This window comes from Epinephelus lanceolatus, chromosome 2 (genome assembly GCF_041903045.1).
Source record: "Epinephelus lanceolatus isolate andai-2023 chromosome 2, ASM4190304v1, whole genome shotgun sequence".
Lineage (NCBI taxonomy): Eukaryota > Metazoa > Chordata > Actinopteri > Perciformes > Serranidae > Epinephelus > Epinephelus lanceolatus.
This window is the reverse complement of record NC_135735.1, coordinates 48379209-48397638: the sequence shown is the minus strand read 5'-3', so window position 1 is coordinate 48397638 and position 18430 is coordinate 48379209. Positions and strand designations below refer to the sequence as shown.

The 18430-nt window shown below is 40.6% G+C and overlaps 1 protein-coding gene across 2 annotated transcripts in view; it reads left to right on the top strand.

The window, feature by feature from the left end:
• The window catches only part of cemip (cell migration inducing hyaluronidase 1), a 383014-nt gene that overhangs the window by 303977 nt on the left and 60607 nt on the right, over positions 1 to 18430 (top strand). For both annotated transcript variants that reach the window (XM_033622351.2, XM_078162221.1), the window contains exons 15-17: positions 4208 to 4277; positions 4825 to 4953; positions 11235 to 11320. In XM_033622351.2, coding sequence (XP_033478242.2) covers positions 4208 to 4277; positions 4825 to 4953; positions 11235 to 11320 — 285 coding nt within the window. The remainder of the gene's footprint in view (positions 1 to 4207; positions 4278 to 4824; positions 4954 to 11234; positions 11321 to 18430) is intronic.

Genomic DNA, 18430 nt, shown 5'->3' with positions numbered 1-18430 from the left:
TTTGGTCTGGATGAATTATTGTGGGTATGACTGTTTCTGATCTGTTGGCTAATGCTTTGCTTAACCTTTTTAAGTCACAGTTGATCAGGCTTATTGGTCTGTAGCTGGAGGTCAGAGTTGGATCTTTGTCAGGTTTGAGCAGAATCGAGATAAGACCTGAGTTCATGTGTGTGAGTATGGTTCCTGATGATCTGATTTCATTGACCATTCTGTTAAAAAGGGGAGATATTAGTTGCCAGTGGTGTTTATAAAATTCTATTGGATAGCCGTCTGAACTGGGTGATTTGTTGTTGGGCAGATGGCTTTCCTGAGTTCTTCTAAGTTTAAGGGTCGGTCTGATATGGTTGCTTGTTCTTCTGTTATTTTTGGTAGTTCAGTATTGTTGAGAAAGGAGTGGATGGCGGAGATATTTGTTACATTGTCTGAGCGGTAGAGGGTTTGATAGTAATTACAAAATATTGTTTATTTCTTTTGGGTTTAATATTAAATTTCCCTGAGTGTCTTGAATTGTTGTGATAAGAGATTTTTCTTTGTTTCTTTACAGTTGTTTTGCAAGAAATTTACCTGATTTTTCATTATGTTCAAAATAATTCAGTCTTGTTCTTTGCATGAGAAATTGGGTCTGTTGATGTATTATGTTATCCAGCTGTATTTTAACTTTCTGTATTTCATTTTGAGTATGTTCAGTGGGGTTGCAGAATTGTTGAGAGTGAAGATGTTTCAGTTTATGCTTCAGTTGTTGTTGATTTTCTTGTTTCTTTTTGTTCTTGTGGGTAGAGTATGAGATGATGTGTCCCCTGATGACTGCTTTTGCTGTTTCTCAAAGTACAGATGGAGATATTTCTGGGGAGTCGTTCAATTCTATAAAGGATGTCCACTCTCTCTTGAGAAGGTTATTGAAATCTGTGTCTGCTAGGAGTCAAGTGTTGAACCGCCACCTACTTGATGGGATTTGTGTGGATTCTTGCACTATATCAAAGCTGACTGGGCCATGGTCTAAGATGATTATTGGGTGAACTTCTGAGTTGTTAATTTGAGGTATGATAGAATTACTTACAAGAAAGTAGTCAATGCGAGAGTAACTTTTGTGAGGGGGTGAGTAGTATGTGTATTCTTTATGAAGTAGGTTTTTGGTTCGCCAACAAACGCTAAGTCCGAGGTCTTCCATGTATTTTTTAATAATATCAGATGACTGCCATGTTCTGTGAGTGCTTCCAGGGTTTGATCTGTCAAGATTTGGAATAAGGATTGTATTAAAATCCCCCCCTACTATGATTGCTGAGTCGGAAAAATTATTGAGATGATTGAAAAAAATGTGGGTCGTCTTCATTGGGTCTGTAAATATTTGCAACTCAATCAATCAATCAATTTTATTTATAAAGCCCAATATCACAAATCACAATTTGCCTCACAGGGCTTTACAGCATACGACATCCCTCTGTCCTTATGACCCTCACAGCGGATAAGGAAAAACTCCCCAAAAAAACCCTGCAACCTGCAACAGATGTCGTACAGAACAGATCAACATAATAAATTAACAGTAATCCGTATGACACAATGAGACAGAGAGAGAGAGTGAGAGAGACAGAGAGAGATGCAGGACAGATGGTAATGACAGTAGCTTACAACAACATTAATGAACGTAATAATATTGCAGTAAGATGCAGTAACAGGACATGAGTGTTAGCAAAATGGAGAGAGAGAGAGAGAGAGAGAGAGAGAGAAGGAGAGAAGGTGCCCGGTGTATTATAGGAGGTCAGCCTAACTAGGGGCTGGTACAAGGCAAGCCTGAGCCAGCCCTAACTATAAGCTTTATCAAAGAGGAAAGTCTTAAGTCTAGTCTTAAATGTGGAGATGGTGTCTGCCTCCCGGACCGTAACAGGAAGATGATTCCACAGGAGAGGAGCCTGATAGCTGAAGGCTCTAGCTCCTGATCTACTTTTGGAGACTTTAGGGACCACGAGTAACCCTGCGTTCTCAGAGCGCAGTGTTCTGGTGGGACAATAAGGCACTTTGAGCTCTCTAAGATATGACGGAGCCTGACCATTTAGAGCTTTATAAGTTAGGAGTAGGATTTTAAATTCAATTCTGGATTTAACAGGGAGCCAGTGCAGAGAAGGTAAAACAGGAGAAATGCGTTCTCGCCTTTCTGTCAGTACACGTGCTGCTGCATTCTGAATTAGCTGGAGAGTTTCGAAAGACTTATTAGAGCTACCTGATAATGGACCAATTTTTCTGCATCTTTTTGGGTCAGGATAGTCCAAATTTTCACAATATTACACAGATGAAAAAACGCAGTCCATGAAGTTTGTTTTAAATCGGAGTTAAAAGACAAATCTTGATCAAATATTACTCCGAGATTTCTTACGGTAGTGCTAGAGGCCAGAGCAATGCCATCCAGAGAAACTATGTCATCAGATAAAGAGTCTCTGAGGTGTTTGGGGCCAAGAACAATAACTTCAGTTTTGTCTGAATTTAATATCAGGAAATTGGTGCTCATCCAGGTTTTTATGTCTTTAACTCAATTTTCAAGTTTAGTTAATTGATTAGTTTCTTCTGGCTTCATCGATAAATACAATTGTGTATCATCCACATAGCAATGGAAACTATAATGATACTGGAAACACAAATTGTTCTGTGTGTGTTGAAAAATAAGTAACACCCTAAAAATTTTAAATCTTATTTACTTCTCCTTTTAGATTTTCATGTACAACTACTTGTAAGGTCATGTGACATCATTGTGGTATACAAAGCAAAATAATAAAAAGCATTTTTTTTTCCTTGCTTGCGGTTTATAGGACTTAGGACATATGTACATTCATTCCGTAACCGCTCTCTGGGGGGCTGGGGCCTATCCCAGCTGACACTGGACAAGAGGCGGGGTACACCCTGGACAGGTCACCAGACTATCACAGGGCTGCATTTATACAAATATTCAAAAATTAAGAGCATGCGTCCACATAGTGTTTATTTCTTTGGCAGAAAAGCAGTGGCAGAGTCCTCGGGAGCACTTCATCCCAGCACTTCATAAAAAAAGTGCTCCCAGCACTTCTTTAAATGATGCATTATTCATAGGTTTTGTTTCTACGACAACACAACCCAGTCCTACTCCAAAGTCACAGAATACCGGCACTTGGGCAGTTACTTCCGGCATCAGACACTGACGAAAAGAGCCGTCCTTTCACATTGGCATGGTAGTTAAAGGGGTGGAAGTCTGAATGGGGCAGGTGGGAGGGGTGCTGGATAGGTCCAACAACAGGGAGGCCAGTGTTTGCTTCCCATAAGATTGTAAAGCCAAACCCTGTTCTTTTTTTCTAAACCCAACCACTTATTTTTGTTGCCTAAACTCATATGTGTTAGCTCAATGTAACCATGTGTGTTTTTGTTGAAAGAAAAAAAGTCAATTCACAGTGTTGTACCAATGTAGTGCACTTTAAAGAGACTATATGCCAACTGTAAATTTACTGTGAAAACAGAAGTATAATTTGAAAACAGACAATAAGAGGCTGAAGTTGGCATAGCGTCCCAGAACGTTAACATCCAGTGTACCCAGGGTACCTTGCACGTCATATCTCGATGTGGAAAGTCCATGACCAAACGTCAATATGTGTAGAGGTGGGAATGAGAATGCGTTGGACAATGATATCTTGACATTAATGTTAGCTAGGTAGCTGATGTAATGCTACGTTAACAGAGGTTTGACTACACAGTTAGCAACGAGCATACAACATTACAGTGATAACAGTACAACACTTACCAGCAACATAAAGTGTCTGGCAGATCTGCTCCCACAGATGGGCTTTTCTGTTCTTTGTTGTGATCATTTCTGACTGACGTCATACGGATAAGGAAAGAGTGTAGCTAAAGGACCGGCAGTGATGAAACCTTTGCCTTAAATTAAAAAGATGCTGGTGTTTAAAAAAAAATGCTATTGGATTTTCCAAGGTAACAGCAATAGGAAAACTGTAAAATGTAAAAAAAAAAATATTCCCCATATGCAATGAAACGATATAGTCCATTTGCGCACCAATAGCACTGATGTGAATACAAAAACTCATAAGTCATTTTCTCTCCCACAGTTACTGTTGATATTTCAGAGGCAGTGATCACCCTTTCTTTATTTACTACATCATTGACTCAAACCATTTATTAAAAATCCAATAACCAAACCTTTTTCACTTCTTCATTTCCACCACTCTCTATAAAGTGCAACTTCAACTTTCTGGATCGCCAACCCCAGTAACAACCTCATCAACTGTGCTGCTGCAGGCTCAGAGGTGAGTTTCTAACTCTGACTTCTCACCTCTCTCTTCCTTTTCTGCCTCCTCCCCTCCTCTCTCTCCAGTTGGAGGTCTGTCTCATTACAGTGTTGCCAGGGCAGATTAATGGCTGTGTACTCCTATTAACTTCAGAATAAAGCAGACAACAGACACAGCCACTGCTGCACTTTCACTATGACACAGTGCCAATTATAATTGTACTTATGGGATTTTACAAGGATTCATCAGGTGGAACAGAGTCTCATTTATCCTCACCAATGTAATAATCATTCTCATTTGCATACCTGCAAAGAACAACACGAAAATAGACAGGCTGACACAAAGAATGGCAAGGCTGGGGCTGTAGTTATGTGTGTGCTTGTGCTTATTTATAAACAAAAATCCAATGAAAAGATATGAAAATACTCATTTGCACAGATTCTTAAAAATTATTCATGGCCTCTTTTATATGTATATGTATATGTATATATGTATATATATGTGTGTGTGTGTGTGTGTGTGTGTGTATGTATATATATATATATGTTTGTGTGTGATCCCTCAGGAAACAGGTTTCTGGTTCATCTTCCACCATGTGCCCACTGGTCCCTCAGAGGGGCTGTATTCCCCTGGACGTACTGAGCACACACCTATGGGCCAATTCACCAACAACAGAGCCCATTCCAACTACAGGGTGAGTCTGAGAACATACTTACTTTTTCCATGGCATTCTATAAGTCAGTTTATCAGTGACCTACAAATGTTCATTAATGGTTTATTAGTAATGTTTTTACAAGGTTTTACCAAGGCTGAAACCCAGCAGCTAATGCAGCAGTTTGATAAGTTTGAAACTAATTACTTCCAGTTTTTGTTTTCAAGAAATATACTTCATCTGCATTCATTTTGAATATGAAAGACATAACATCAGTAAGAACTATGTAGGATGTGATCTGCTAAGTGACAAAGACAGGACAAGCAATAGATGAATAGTGAGAATAACAAAATCAAGGCCAGACAAAGAAACAGAAGAAGGTCAGCCAAAAGAGACAGATTAAACTGTGAGGACAGAGTTTGGAGGCGCCTGTGGCATCGAGCACAACACAGCACAGCGCCACTCAAGCAGAGAGAGATATATGAGGTGCTGGTGGACAGGAAGTATCATTGTTATCACCCTCCCTTCTCTGCACTCAACAGTGAGTTCTTTTCCCTACCATCCCACTTCACTTCTAATTTGGATCATCTTAATGGGAGCATAACTCATGTCAGGCTGCCAGGATATTTGGGTGAGAAGACATTGTGTTAGAGCAGCAACACAGCGGTTGTGTCTGTGTTTTGAAGTAGCAAACTGGCCCAGGATGGTTTTTATCATTAAGACTATCTGTACTTTTTGTCTAGAAAATTTTTATAGTATCGTTCTTTAAGCCCAGTTCAGACCAATGATTCGAGACAAGACAAAAGTGTTTAAGTACGTTTTAGAGAAAAGTTGCAGCGGTGTGAACTGACTGAAGCTGGCTGATGATGCCACCTGCAACTCAGCTGGTCAAATCGCCGGTGGCTGGTTTTAGAATGTAAAGCATGTCACCTGTTTCTACAGCCGGTTTGTAGTGAAGTCAACTGGTCAAGTCAAGATGACCACAGATGGTGTGTTCACTTGCTGCAGCAGGTGCTCCGTCTTCATTTTATTTTTATTTAAAAGGGACAATGTACAGCTCAAACATAAATGTCACCATTTGATGCACCGTACCAGATTATAGCTACAAGCTAATTCGCATCTGTAGTCCCTGTAATGCATATGTTGTGAGTTTGTAAACTGATGTTTTGATATAGTTTTGCTGTTGTTGAATGTGGTCCCCGATCAATCAGTAAAGCAAATTGTTTACTGTTTTCTGTGGAGGAATTCCAGAAAATTCAGAAATTCAAGGTAACATGGCATGACTAACTGATATATGCATGGTCATTTAATGGTTAGTATAGTAATAGTAAAGTATTCCTTTAAAGTAGGGATGCACGATAGTATCAGCATGACATCGGTATCTGCCAATATTAGACTGAAAATGAGTTATTATAATCTGCCAACATGCTTTTCCTTATTTTGCCCAATGAATGAATATTACATACACTGAAAAGCATTCTATTTCATGTCTCCATCAGCTGTTGGGGCATCACGAGAAGAGCATAATATGATGTTAATACCACTACAGAAGATACTTGATGATCACTAAAATTAGGTGGGAAAAAAAGTGTATATATCAATATTGGTTATCGGCCAATGTGTTGTTATATATCGGCATATTAAATATTAGCAAAATCCAATATCCAATATCCCTACTTTAAAGTCAGTGATGTATCCCAGTTACCTCTAAATGTGCTGTGTTACCCTAACTTAAATAATATGAAGCAATATTTCTGATATTCAAATGGTCACATGTAATGTGGAAAGGTTGCTATTGTCAAACCTACTCAGAATCATATCCAACTCTGCAGTTCTTTGCAGCCTTAAGTGCCTTTTAGCTTAATCTAATAGTTATCCAGCTTGCACATTGCCTAATGACTCTCACCTACCCCTTTTACTAAATAAAACCCACATGACATATGACATATATCAACTAAGTAAGTTGGTTAGAAACTCCATCTCTTGCTGTCTTTTTATCTTTTTGTAGTTACTAACAAAATCTACACCTGCTTCTGACTGCTCATAGTGCTTGTGTAAACAAGGATTGCACACAAATATGGCTTGTCAGTATTAAAAATTACAATTTTAATTTTTTTGTGCTCCTTTATGCTCACAATATGTAGATGCCTTTGAAACTTGTAAGTTAAACATGACAGAGGATTAGAGCTTAGCCCCCACCCCTCTGACGGGCCCAGGCCGGGCCTGTTCAGATATGAGAGAGAGAGAGAGAGAAATGGCTACAGGTTGGGGGTTGCAATTCACACATACAGAAGGGGGGGGTAGAGAAAAGTGGGAGGGACAGCGGCTTTCCATGCCTCCAAAAAATATGCCCTATTAATTCAGTGTTTACCCAACACGCTCAATACATGGACATGCAATGACAAATTGTCATTAACTTATTACATTATAAAAAACAATGACAATATGGATTTACCCATGTTTAAAATGACCTGTTGAAGTGAAATGACAGGAACAGACGAGTGGAGTCGATGTTTAACCGGCGCGGAGAGCGCAGGAGAAATGCGCTGCCTGTGTGGACAGTCAAGCGACTTCCGCGGCACTAAGGCGCTCGGTGTGTCCTTAGCGTTAATTACAACAGCCAACTTATTGAAAAATGTCGAGTTTAAGTCGGGCTCGGGCCCATAATTACAGTTAATTTGACCGGCCGGTCCGGTCCCGGACATAACGTGCACGGGCTCGAGCTGGGTCGGGCTGCATTTTTTGGGCCAGATCTAAGCTCTACAGAGGATTAGAAATTTATCACATTTAGCCAAATAAGTTGGCAGTTAGCAGATTTTAGCTTCAGATTAGGTTTCTTAAAAATGTAAAAGGGTGATCTAAATTGACCTAATACATGTGTTTTCTACATTTCTGGCATCCCGTTCCCACTTGCATCAATCAGCGAGAACTCCAAACATGTATCTTCTGTTTGAGTGGCGAGACTGTGAGACCCATGTACCTTCTGGGTTTGCGGTTGACTGCTCCAGTGGAGGCATGTTGCTGTCTCCCCTGACAGAAAGGTCTCAGCAGACAGCTGTGACTGGGAAGAGCCTCCTGTAGCTGTTTTTTGTGTGTACTTTTTTTTTTTTAACATCAATTTTCATATCGAACCATTTTTGCTTAACTTCTTTGATGGTTCTTACAACAGAGGACGTGGAGTTAATAGCACCTGTTACCTCCTTCCAGGCCTTTGATTTACCTGTCCCTGTCACACCACTATAACAAAACACTTCACCGAAAATAACTTCTCTCTCAGCATCGGAAAAGTTTTTCTTTCTCTCTCTCTGTGTTTGCTCCATGTTCACAGTTGCTCCATGATCACAGTTTGACAGGATGCACCTATCCATAGTTATTATGATCTCCTCATATGTTGGTTTCTGACTATTCATGGGCAGGGATGTATGCTTTATTGCTAACTAGCGGGAGCACGCTGTCAACTTACAATTGATTGACATTCATGAACATACACATGTGCCACACACATGATCAAATCTGAGTTTTCTGCAGCATTCATGAGTCCAGTGTAGGTTTTTAGTGCCATGGTTCTTTATGTGTAAATCTACTCACAGATTTACTAACATTTCATGAATGAGACTCAGTGTGTTTTACTTTTGTTTTACGTAAGAGAAGAATTTGAGGCTGAGGACAGATTGATTAATGTGGCAACAGCATGTCAGGCAAACCTCCATAAACCCATCAGAGAGCAGGAGCAGGAGCTGCAGGAGCTGCAGACCAGCTCCCACACAGTGAACGAATCAGTCCTGAACAGGTAAATGTAATGATGTAACTTGTAACCCTAAATACAAATATAGTTAGTTAATGATATACTAACTTATTGTAATTTGATATAGGTCATTACTCAAAGTAACTAATGGAGCCAGGTATTCTAGCATTGTCTTATGATCTGACATTGATCTGAGGGTAGACAGATAGACAAGCTATTCTAATCTCATACTTTTGCTCTTATATTTTTGGCTGGCAGTTCGTTTAGAGCCTTTATGCGCTTTTTTCATTAAAGAATCCTTAATGCTGATTTAAACTATCACACACACAAAAAGTTACAGTCCTCTTTATGACATTATAAAAGATATCTACATTTTTGAGATGACAGCAGCTACCTACAGCCACTTAGAACCAGAGCGAGACGTGAGCAGGGGAGGGGTTAGTAGACAGCTTTATTGAATTTACACTGAAAGGACCACAACACTGAGCAGCATGTTCATTAAGACTGATGACATTTATAAATCAATCAATCAATCAATCATTCAATCAGTCAATTGTATTTATAAAGCCCAATATCACAAATCACAATTTGCCTCACAGGACTTTACAGCATAAGACATTCCTCTGTCCTTAGGACCCTCGCAGTGGATAAGGAAAAACTCCCCAAAGAAACCCCTTTAACGGGGGAAAAAAAAATGGTAGAAACCTCAGGAAGAGCAGCTGAGGAGGGATCCGTCTTCCAGGACAGACAGACGTGCAATAGATGTCGTACAGAAGAGATCAGCATAATAAATTAACAGTAATCCGTATGACACAATGAGACAGAAAGTGAGACCGAGAGAGATGCAGGACAGACAGTAATGACAGTAGCTTACAACAACATTAATTAAAGCAATAATATTATAATAATTACTGCTATTGTGGTACAATATGGTGAAAGTATATATTAATATCTGGCAGTATACATGTGTGACAATAATCATATGTGTATAATAACAGTAGAAGTATGATTAATGATGGCAGCAGCAGCAGGAGGCATCTGGCAGGACCACGGCAGCAGCACAACCACACATATCACACTATCAAGGCACCACTGCGATATAAGTTAACCTGCGAGACAGTGGAGCACAAAGGTTCCGGAGAAGAAGCCGAGTTAGTGACATGCAGTAACAGGACATGAGTGTTAGCAAAGGACAGAGAGAGAGAGAGAAGGTGCTCGGTGTATTATAGGAGGTCCCCGGCAGACTTGGCCTAAGTCAGCCGAACTAGGGACTGGTACAAGGCAAGCCTGAGCCAGCCCTAACTATAAGCTTTATCAAAGAGGAAAGTCTTAAGTCTAGTCTTAAATGTGGAGACGGTGTCTGCCTACCGGACCGTAACAGGAAGATGATTCCACAGGAGAGGAGCCTGATAGCTGAAGGCTCTAGCTCCTGATCTACTTTTGGAGAGTTTAGCGACCACTAGTAACGCTGCATTCTCAGGGCGCAGTGTTCTGGTGGGATAATAAGGCACTATGAGCTCTCTAAGATATGACGGAGCCTGACCTTTTAAAGCTTTGTAAGTTAACAGTAGGATTTTGAATTCAGTTCTGGGAAATGAGAGCAGCTGCAGCTAATATAATCTGAATGCTGCTGCTAATTAAGAACTGATGTTGTGCTGTTCAACATGTGTCTACAAAGGGCTGCAAAAGAAGAGTTTATGTCCTCTGCTACTGAACCTGATTTACAAACAAAGAAGCCAATCAAAATGTTTCACGAAACACTCTTCCCATGAAGTGAAAATAACTGTTTCAGCTGAACTAAATGGTCAGGTGCCGCATAGAAATTCTGAAAACTAGAGTGCAACCTGAGATGGAAGTCTGTAGAGTTAACATAATATTCATAGTCATTTAACACCAACATTGGAGACAAGTTTGGTTCCAGCCCAATGGAATACATGAAAAAGGGGTGATTATTAGCTCACCTGGTAGAGGGGACGCCCCAGGTACCAAAGGCTGTGTCCTTGCTGCAGCGGCCCCGGGGTTCAATTCCAACCTTTGGTCGTTTGCTGCATGTCATCCCCTCTCTCCCCCTTTCACTCTTAACCTGTTCATATCCCCTATCCATTTCGATGGACATAACCTTTCTGGAATGTCTAGATCTATAATCTTTATTATACTGTCAACTGACTCCACCCAAGTGCACAGACTTTTTTGAGGGGATGTTAGCCAGTCTCAGTGTTCAACATCATCTAAAGTGGACTGCAGTAAAGCCACGCCCCAATTTTTATGAATGAATTAAATTGTTAAAGCACATCATTGGTATTTAAACTATGTTTGAAGTGAACATAAGCTGTGTGTGTATGTGTGTGTGTGTGTGTGTGTGTGTGTTTGGTTAAGCTGTCCTGTCAAATAAAGGCAAACAATTAATCTTAAAAAAAAAGAAAAGAAAATGTGAACAAACAGTCTGACTGGTGTCTGAAGGTCCCTGAAGGTCATTGGTACGTCAAACCTTGAGTGTCTTACATTGCTTTATTCTTTATCATTGTTGTTCCTCATCCCTGACTGCTTGATCATGTAGTTTTTTTTTTGTTTGTACCAGGCAGGAATGATCCTTGATAATGGAGTAAAGACCACCCAGGCGAATGACAAGGACAAGAGACCCTTCCTATCTCTGATCGGAGCCAGGTCAGATTCATCACCCTGTTACAAACACCCTGTATGACAAGCTGAAATCACACCCAGTATGATGGATTTTTACTCAATCGTGGTCATATTTCCTGTTGAAGTTTGCAACTGAGAAATGTTGGTATTTACTATAATATGGAAGCACAGCATGGAGTGTCACTTTAAATCATATGCAAGTAAAAGTAAGATTACTTGTATTAAAAGCAAATGCAAAAGTAGAACACCAGTCTAAAAGTTAGTCCCATGTGGTCAGTATAATCAGACCAGTCTGTCATCTTGACCTCATCATTTCAATAAGAATACACCCTACACAACAATCCCTCGTCAGTGTAATGATGCTTTTCAAAGTGTGACCTTCTTGTCTCAGAGAGCTTTCCCACAGAGTGCCTCGCCTGAAAAAGGTCACAAGCAACTTGTAATGGAAAGCTATCCTGACTGGAGAGGAACATTACAACTCTCAGACGCTGTGTTATTCTGTCCTGCTCAAAGTATGTGAACAAATTCATGATGGCAAATCAAACTTACAATCCCTAAGATTTTCATCACATCAAACCTCATTTATGAATCTATCTGGGACCAGCATTCTTTTCAGTAGCCATTCAGTAGCTACCTCTCTACACCAGTTACCAGTGGAGTCTGCCTTTTCAGTGCTGGATTTAAATGGCACACTAATGCTGTAGGAAGACTAATTAATCAATTAAGCAACACTTACCTTTCTGGAAATTTTACACTTTTCTTTGCTTAGGTTAAAATGCTATTAATAAGCTGATGGATTAATGACTAATGATGGCAGCAGCAGCAGGAGGCATCTGGCAGGACCACGGCAGCAGCACAACCACACACGTCACGCTATCCAGGCACCGCTGCAATATGAGTTAATCTGAGAGACAGTGGAGCACAAAGGCTCCGGAGAAGAACCTGAGTTAGTGACATCCAGAATGGCTGAGTTAGCAAGGTGCAGTAATAGGATACGAGAGAGAGAGAGAGAGAGAGAGAGAGAGAGAGAGAGAGAGAGAGAGAGAGAGAAGGAGAGAAGGTGCCCGGTGTATTATAGGGGGGTCCTCTGGCAGACTAGGCCTAAGTCAGCCTAACTAGGGGCTGGTACAAGGCAAGCCTGAGCCAGCCCTAACTATAAGCTTTATCAAAGAGGAAAGTCTTAAGTCTAGTCTTAAATGTGGAGACGGTGTCTGCCTCCCGGACCGTAACAGGAAGATGATTCCACAGGAGAGGAGCCTGATAGCTGAAGGCTCTGGCTCCTGATCTACTTTTGGAGAGTTTAGGGACCACAAGTAACCCTGCGTTCTCAGAGCGCAGTGTTCTGGTGGGATAATAAGGCACTATGAGCTCTCTAAGATATGACGGAGCTTGACCATTTAGAGCTTTATAAGTTAACAGTAGGATTTTAAATTCAATTCTGGATTTTACAGGGAGCCAGTGCAGAGAAGCTAAAACAGGAGAAATATGATCTCGTTTCTTAGTTCCTGTTAGTACACGTGCTGCTGCATTCTGAATTAGCTGAAGAGTTTTTAAGGACTTACTAGAGCTACCTGATAATAGAGAGTTACAGTAATCCAGCCTTGAGGTAACAAAAGCGTGGACCAATTTTTCTGCATCTTTTCAGGTAAGGATAGGCCTAATTTTCGCAATATTACGCAGATGAAAAAAATGCAGCCCGTGAGGTTTGTTTTAAATGAGAATTAAAAGACAAATCTTGATCAAATGTTACTCCGAGGTTTCTTACTGTAGTGGTAGAGGCCAGAGCAATGCCATCTAGAGAATCTTTGTCATCAGATAAAGAGTCTCTGAGTTGTTTGGGGCCAAGAACAATAACTTCAGTTTTGTCTGAATTTAACATCAGGAAATTGGTGCTCATCCAGGTTTTTATGTTTTTAAGGCAGTTATGGAGTTTAGTTAATTGATTACTTTCTTCTGGCTTCATCGATAAATACAACTGTGTATCATCCGCATAACAATGGAAATTTATAGAGTGATTTCTAATGATGTCACCTAAAGGAAGCATATATAGAATAAATAGGATTGGTCTGAGCACAGAACCTTGTGGAACTCCACAACAAACTTTGGTACGTAAGGATGATTCATTATGAACGTCAACAAACTGAAAATGATCAGATAAATAAGATTTAAACCAGCTTAGTGCAGAACCTTTTAGGCCAGTTAAGTGTTCCAGTCTCTGTAGCAGAATTTGATGGTCAATAGTGTCAAACGCCATACTAACATCTAATAAAACAAGTACAGAAACGAGTCCTTTGTTTGAAGCATTTTGTAATTTTAACTAGTGCTGTCTCAGTGCTATGATGCACTCTAAATCCTGACTGAAATTCCTCAAATAAATTATTATCATGGAGAAAATCACACAGCTGGTCTGCGACTACTTTCTCAAGGATCTTTGACATAAAGGGAAGATTAGATATTGGTCTATAGTTGGCTAACACCTCTGGATCCAGGGTGGGCTTTTTTAGTAGAGGTTTAATTACAGCTACCTTAGAAGACTGTGGTACATAGCCTGTTAATAAGGATATATTGATCATATCTAATATATGAGTGTTAACTAAAGGTAAGACCTCCTTAAGTAGCCTAGTTGGGATGGGGTCTAAGAGACACGTTGACGATTTAGATGAAGAAATCACTGCAGTCAGTTCTTGAAGAGAAATTGGGGAGTAGCAATCTAAATATATATTAGCTCTTACAGCTGTGTTTGAGGTTAGATAGGTACTATCTGTTGACAGGAGGTCATGAATTTTGCCTCTAATAGTTAGAATTTTGTCATTAAAAAAGCTCATAAAATCATTACTGCCAAGGGCTAAAGGAATACAAGGCTCAATAGAGCTCTGACTCTCAGTCAGCCTGGCTACAGTGCTGAAAAGAAACCTGGGGTTATTTTTGTTTTCTTCTATTAAAGCTGAGTAATAGTTTGCTCTGGCATTGCGGAGGCCCCTCTTATAAGTTTTGAGACTGTCTGCCCAGATTAAACGAGATTCTTTCAATTTGGTTAATCGCCAATTCCTTTCAAACTTTCGTGATATTTGTTTTAACTTACGGGTTTGAGAGTTATACCAAGGAGCGAACTTTCTTTGCTTTGTTAACTTCTTTTTAAGAGGAGCTACAGAGTCGAGTGTTGTTCGCAGCGAGCCTACGGCGCTATCAACAAAATGATCAATTCGGGTGAGGTTAAAGTCGGTACGGGAAACCTCTGTTACTGAAGGACTTGGTATTGAATTTAACGACGGAGTAATCATTTCCTTAAATTTTGCGACAGCACTATCTGATAAACATCTAGTATAGTAACTGTTGCTGAGTGGCGTGTAATCGAGTAAAAAGAAATCAGAAGTAATCAAATAATGATCCGATAGCGAGGGATTCTGTGGAAAGACTGTTAGGTTATCAATTTCAATTCCATATGTCAGAACTAGATCGAGGGTATGGTTAAAACAGTGAGTGGGCTCATGTACACCCAGACTGAAGCCAATGGAGTCTAATAATGAGATAAACGCGGTAGCCAGGGAGTCATTACCAACGTCGACATGAATGTTAAAATCGCCTACAATAATAACTTTATCTGATTTAAGAACTAGACTGGATAAAAACTCTGAGAATTCAGATACAAATTCAGAATACGGCCCAGGAGCACAGTACACTATAACAAATAAAAGTGGCTGCAAGGTTTTCCAGGTCGGATGTAAAAGACTAAGAACGAGGCTTTCAGATGAATTATAATCTAGTTTAGGTTTAGGGCTGATTAACAGACTAGAGTGCAAGACTAGAGAGAGAAATGGCTGCAACTCCCCCTCCTCGGCCGCTGCCTCAAGGAATGTGGGTATTATTATGACTGGGAGGAGTGGAGTCATTTAGACTAACATATTCATCTGGACACAGCCAGGTTTCAGTGAGACTGAGTAAATCAATATGATTATCTGATATTAATTTGTTTACTAACACTGCTTTAGACGATAGAGACCTGATATTTAACAGTCCACATTTAATTCTCCTGTTTTGTCTTTCTGTCACAGAAGAGGTTTTAATTTTTATGAGGTTGTTATGCACAACTCCTCTTTGTTTAATTTTAGATTTAAATAATTTAGGTGGTCGGGGACAGACACTGTTTGTACAAAACTATGAAAACTATGGCTGGGTAACTGAACTAGAAGCTCAGAGAAGCGTATAGAACTGCGACTCTGAGTCCTGGTCTCAACTCTGGGTTGTCAGGGATTTAAATTACTAATAAAATTTTCCAGGTTCCTAGAAATGAGAGCAGCTCCATCCAAAGTGGGATGAATGCCGTCTCTCCTAATAAGACCAGGTTTTCCCCAGAAAGTTTGCCAATTATTAACGAAACCCACATCGTTTGCTGGACACCACCTGGACAGCCAGCGATTAAATGATGACATGCGGCTAAATATGTCATCAGTGGTCAGATTTGGGAGGGGTCCAGAGAAAACTACGGAGTTCGACATCGTTTTTGCATATTCACACACCAAGGCAATATTAATTTTAGTGACCTTCGATTGGCGTAACCGGGTGTCATTGCCGCCAACGTGAATAACAATCTTACTGAATCTACGTTTAGCTTTAGCCAGCAGTTTTAAATTTGATTCAATGTCGCCCGCTCTGGCCCCAGGGATACTTTTGACTATGGCCGCTGGTGTTGCTAACTTCACGTTTCTCAGAATAGAGCTGCCAATAACCAGAGTTTTATCCTCAGCGGGTGTGTCGCTGAGTGGGGAAAAGCGGTTGGAAACGTGAACAGGCTGGTGGTGAGCCGTGGGCTTCGGCTTGGAGCTGTGCCTCTGGCGAACCATAACCCAACCTCCCAGCTGAACGGGAGTTACCGGAGGACAGTTAGCAGAGGCTAAGGCTATGCTATGTGGCTCCGCACCGGCTACAGGGGGCTGGCTAACTACCGCAGCTACTGAATGGTTTTCCATGGTGCGGAGCCGCGCTCCTAATTCACTAGGCCTCACCTCCAACGCAGCAAATAAGCTACACTTGTTACAATTACCACTGTCGCTAAAGGAGGCAGAGGCATAACTGAACATTTGGCACAGCGAGCAAGAAAGAGCAGAGGGAGAAGCCATCGTTAGCTGTAAAGCTAATGTAGCTACCAAGGCTAGTAACGTGCAAACAACAGCTAAGAGATTAGCGAGAAAGTCGTAGAAAGGAGGAGAGCTATAAGTGCTTAAACAGAACTAGTGTGGGTTAAGACTTGGAGTAGACATTAAAGCAACTGAAGTGGGAAAGCAGAAAGCAGGCTAGTAGAATTCACCAGAGCAGTACAGAGACGCTGTCACAGAAACACCGGAAATGACACAACTCGCTTACCCCTCGCAATACGTCAGCACGTATCTTTAAACTAATCCAGTGAGGCTAATTCGTGTATAAGAAATTAGAATCAAGGTGGCAGGTTGCCACAAGTAATTTCTACACACTTAGAAACTGTCATTTCTCCAGCAGTTTATGACAGTTTTAAGTGATTTACGAGCACACACTTACTGATCATCATTTAAAAAGATCAAATATCTCTCCATTTACAATCTCAAAAACTTTGGCAACACAAATAACTAATATGAGAAAACTAGGATTTGTACCCAGGTTCACATAAACTCTGACTTATCCATCTCATTGTTAAGAAGTAGAAAAATAACTTCTGCAACATGTTAGTCTGGAGGTTTATACTCATGTCTCACAGTCAGTGATTAAAACTGATCTGAGTTCAAACTGTTTACTTACAACACAGCTACACTCACAGATAACTGATCCTCCCACCTGCTTGTCAAACAGCAATCGATCTGAGTGCAGACCTGCGGGGATCAACACGTGTGAACACTGGCAGCCGGTGGCTGCTTGCTTCACTGCCGTTCAGTGGCTAACAAGCAAAGCTAATTGCTAACATCCATCGCTGCAACTAACAAACTCCACAAATCAATTCAACAGCTCCACCATCCACAGTCAGATACATAAATCTGATTATTTACTGCTGAATTACAGCTTACAACTTGCATCAACAGCTGGCGCTGCTGCGGTGTGTGCGTTTTTGCTGGCTAGCAAAACATCCTGGCTCTGACTATTTGCTGGAGTTTACCAGCCTGTCGCTCATTTGAAGATAATTGCAGGCCGTTCTCAGCTTTCAGTGTCTGATAGTCCATAACTAACATTTTTGCCACGTCTTGTCAACGAAAATGAAACATAAATTTTGTCTTAGTTTTTGTTGTCCCTCACCGGTGGATGAGCAGGGAGCTCTGGGCAGTATAGAGGGAAGCCAAACACCGTTCATCTGCACAAATTAACCACACTGTGATGACACAAAGCTGTTTGAAAATCAGCAGTTTCCCTTTTAATGATGTAAATCAATCTGGTGGCTTAGGCTTTCACAGACTGACTGCAGCATTTTATTTTCTGTTTATTTACTTGAGCAACGCAAACTTGGGGACATAAGCACAGAAAATAAAATGTTGCAGTCAATTTGTGAAAGCATGAGTTTTGTTCATTGTATTATGATAGTAATTTACACACACAGAAACACACTTAGACACACACCTGCAGTACTCACGGTAATACATATAATACCCCAAAAAACAAAACATCAGGCAATGTAAATAGCAATTGGAGCCTAATTTTTGTAGGGCTGTACCTGACTCTGAATTATATCAATCGAATCAGATTTGGGTGTTTAATACAAATATTCTACAATTAGTGTTTTTTTTTCCACATCAAGTTTTAAAGTTTGAATGGGGCTCAGCAGAAAGTTCAGTGTGACAGTGGCATCTACATAATACAGTGAACAATTTAAAGGTGCTGACAAGAGATTGGAATTGTGTGACATTTTGTCAATGTGTGACACGAGATATTAAACATAAGACAGAGATTGGGTTGTATTAAGTATCTGTGAGCTGTAAAATCACCACTTGCACGCAGAAGAGGGAAGACAATGTCACCTGAAAGCCTGGAAAGTTTCTCCTTTGTGCCACTGCATCACATCTGCAGCTGTCTGTACCAAAGGGTAGCATGAAAGTCAAGAGTGCTGGGGCGCTGGTGGCTTAGTGGTAGAGCAGGCGCCCCATGTAAAAGGCTGTTGCCGCAGCGGCCTGGGTTCGA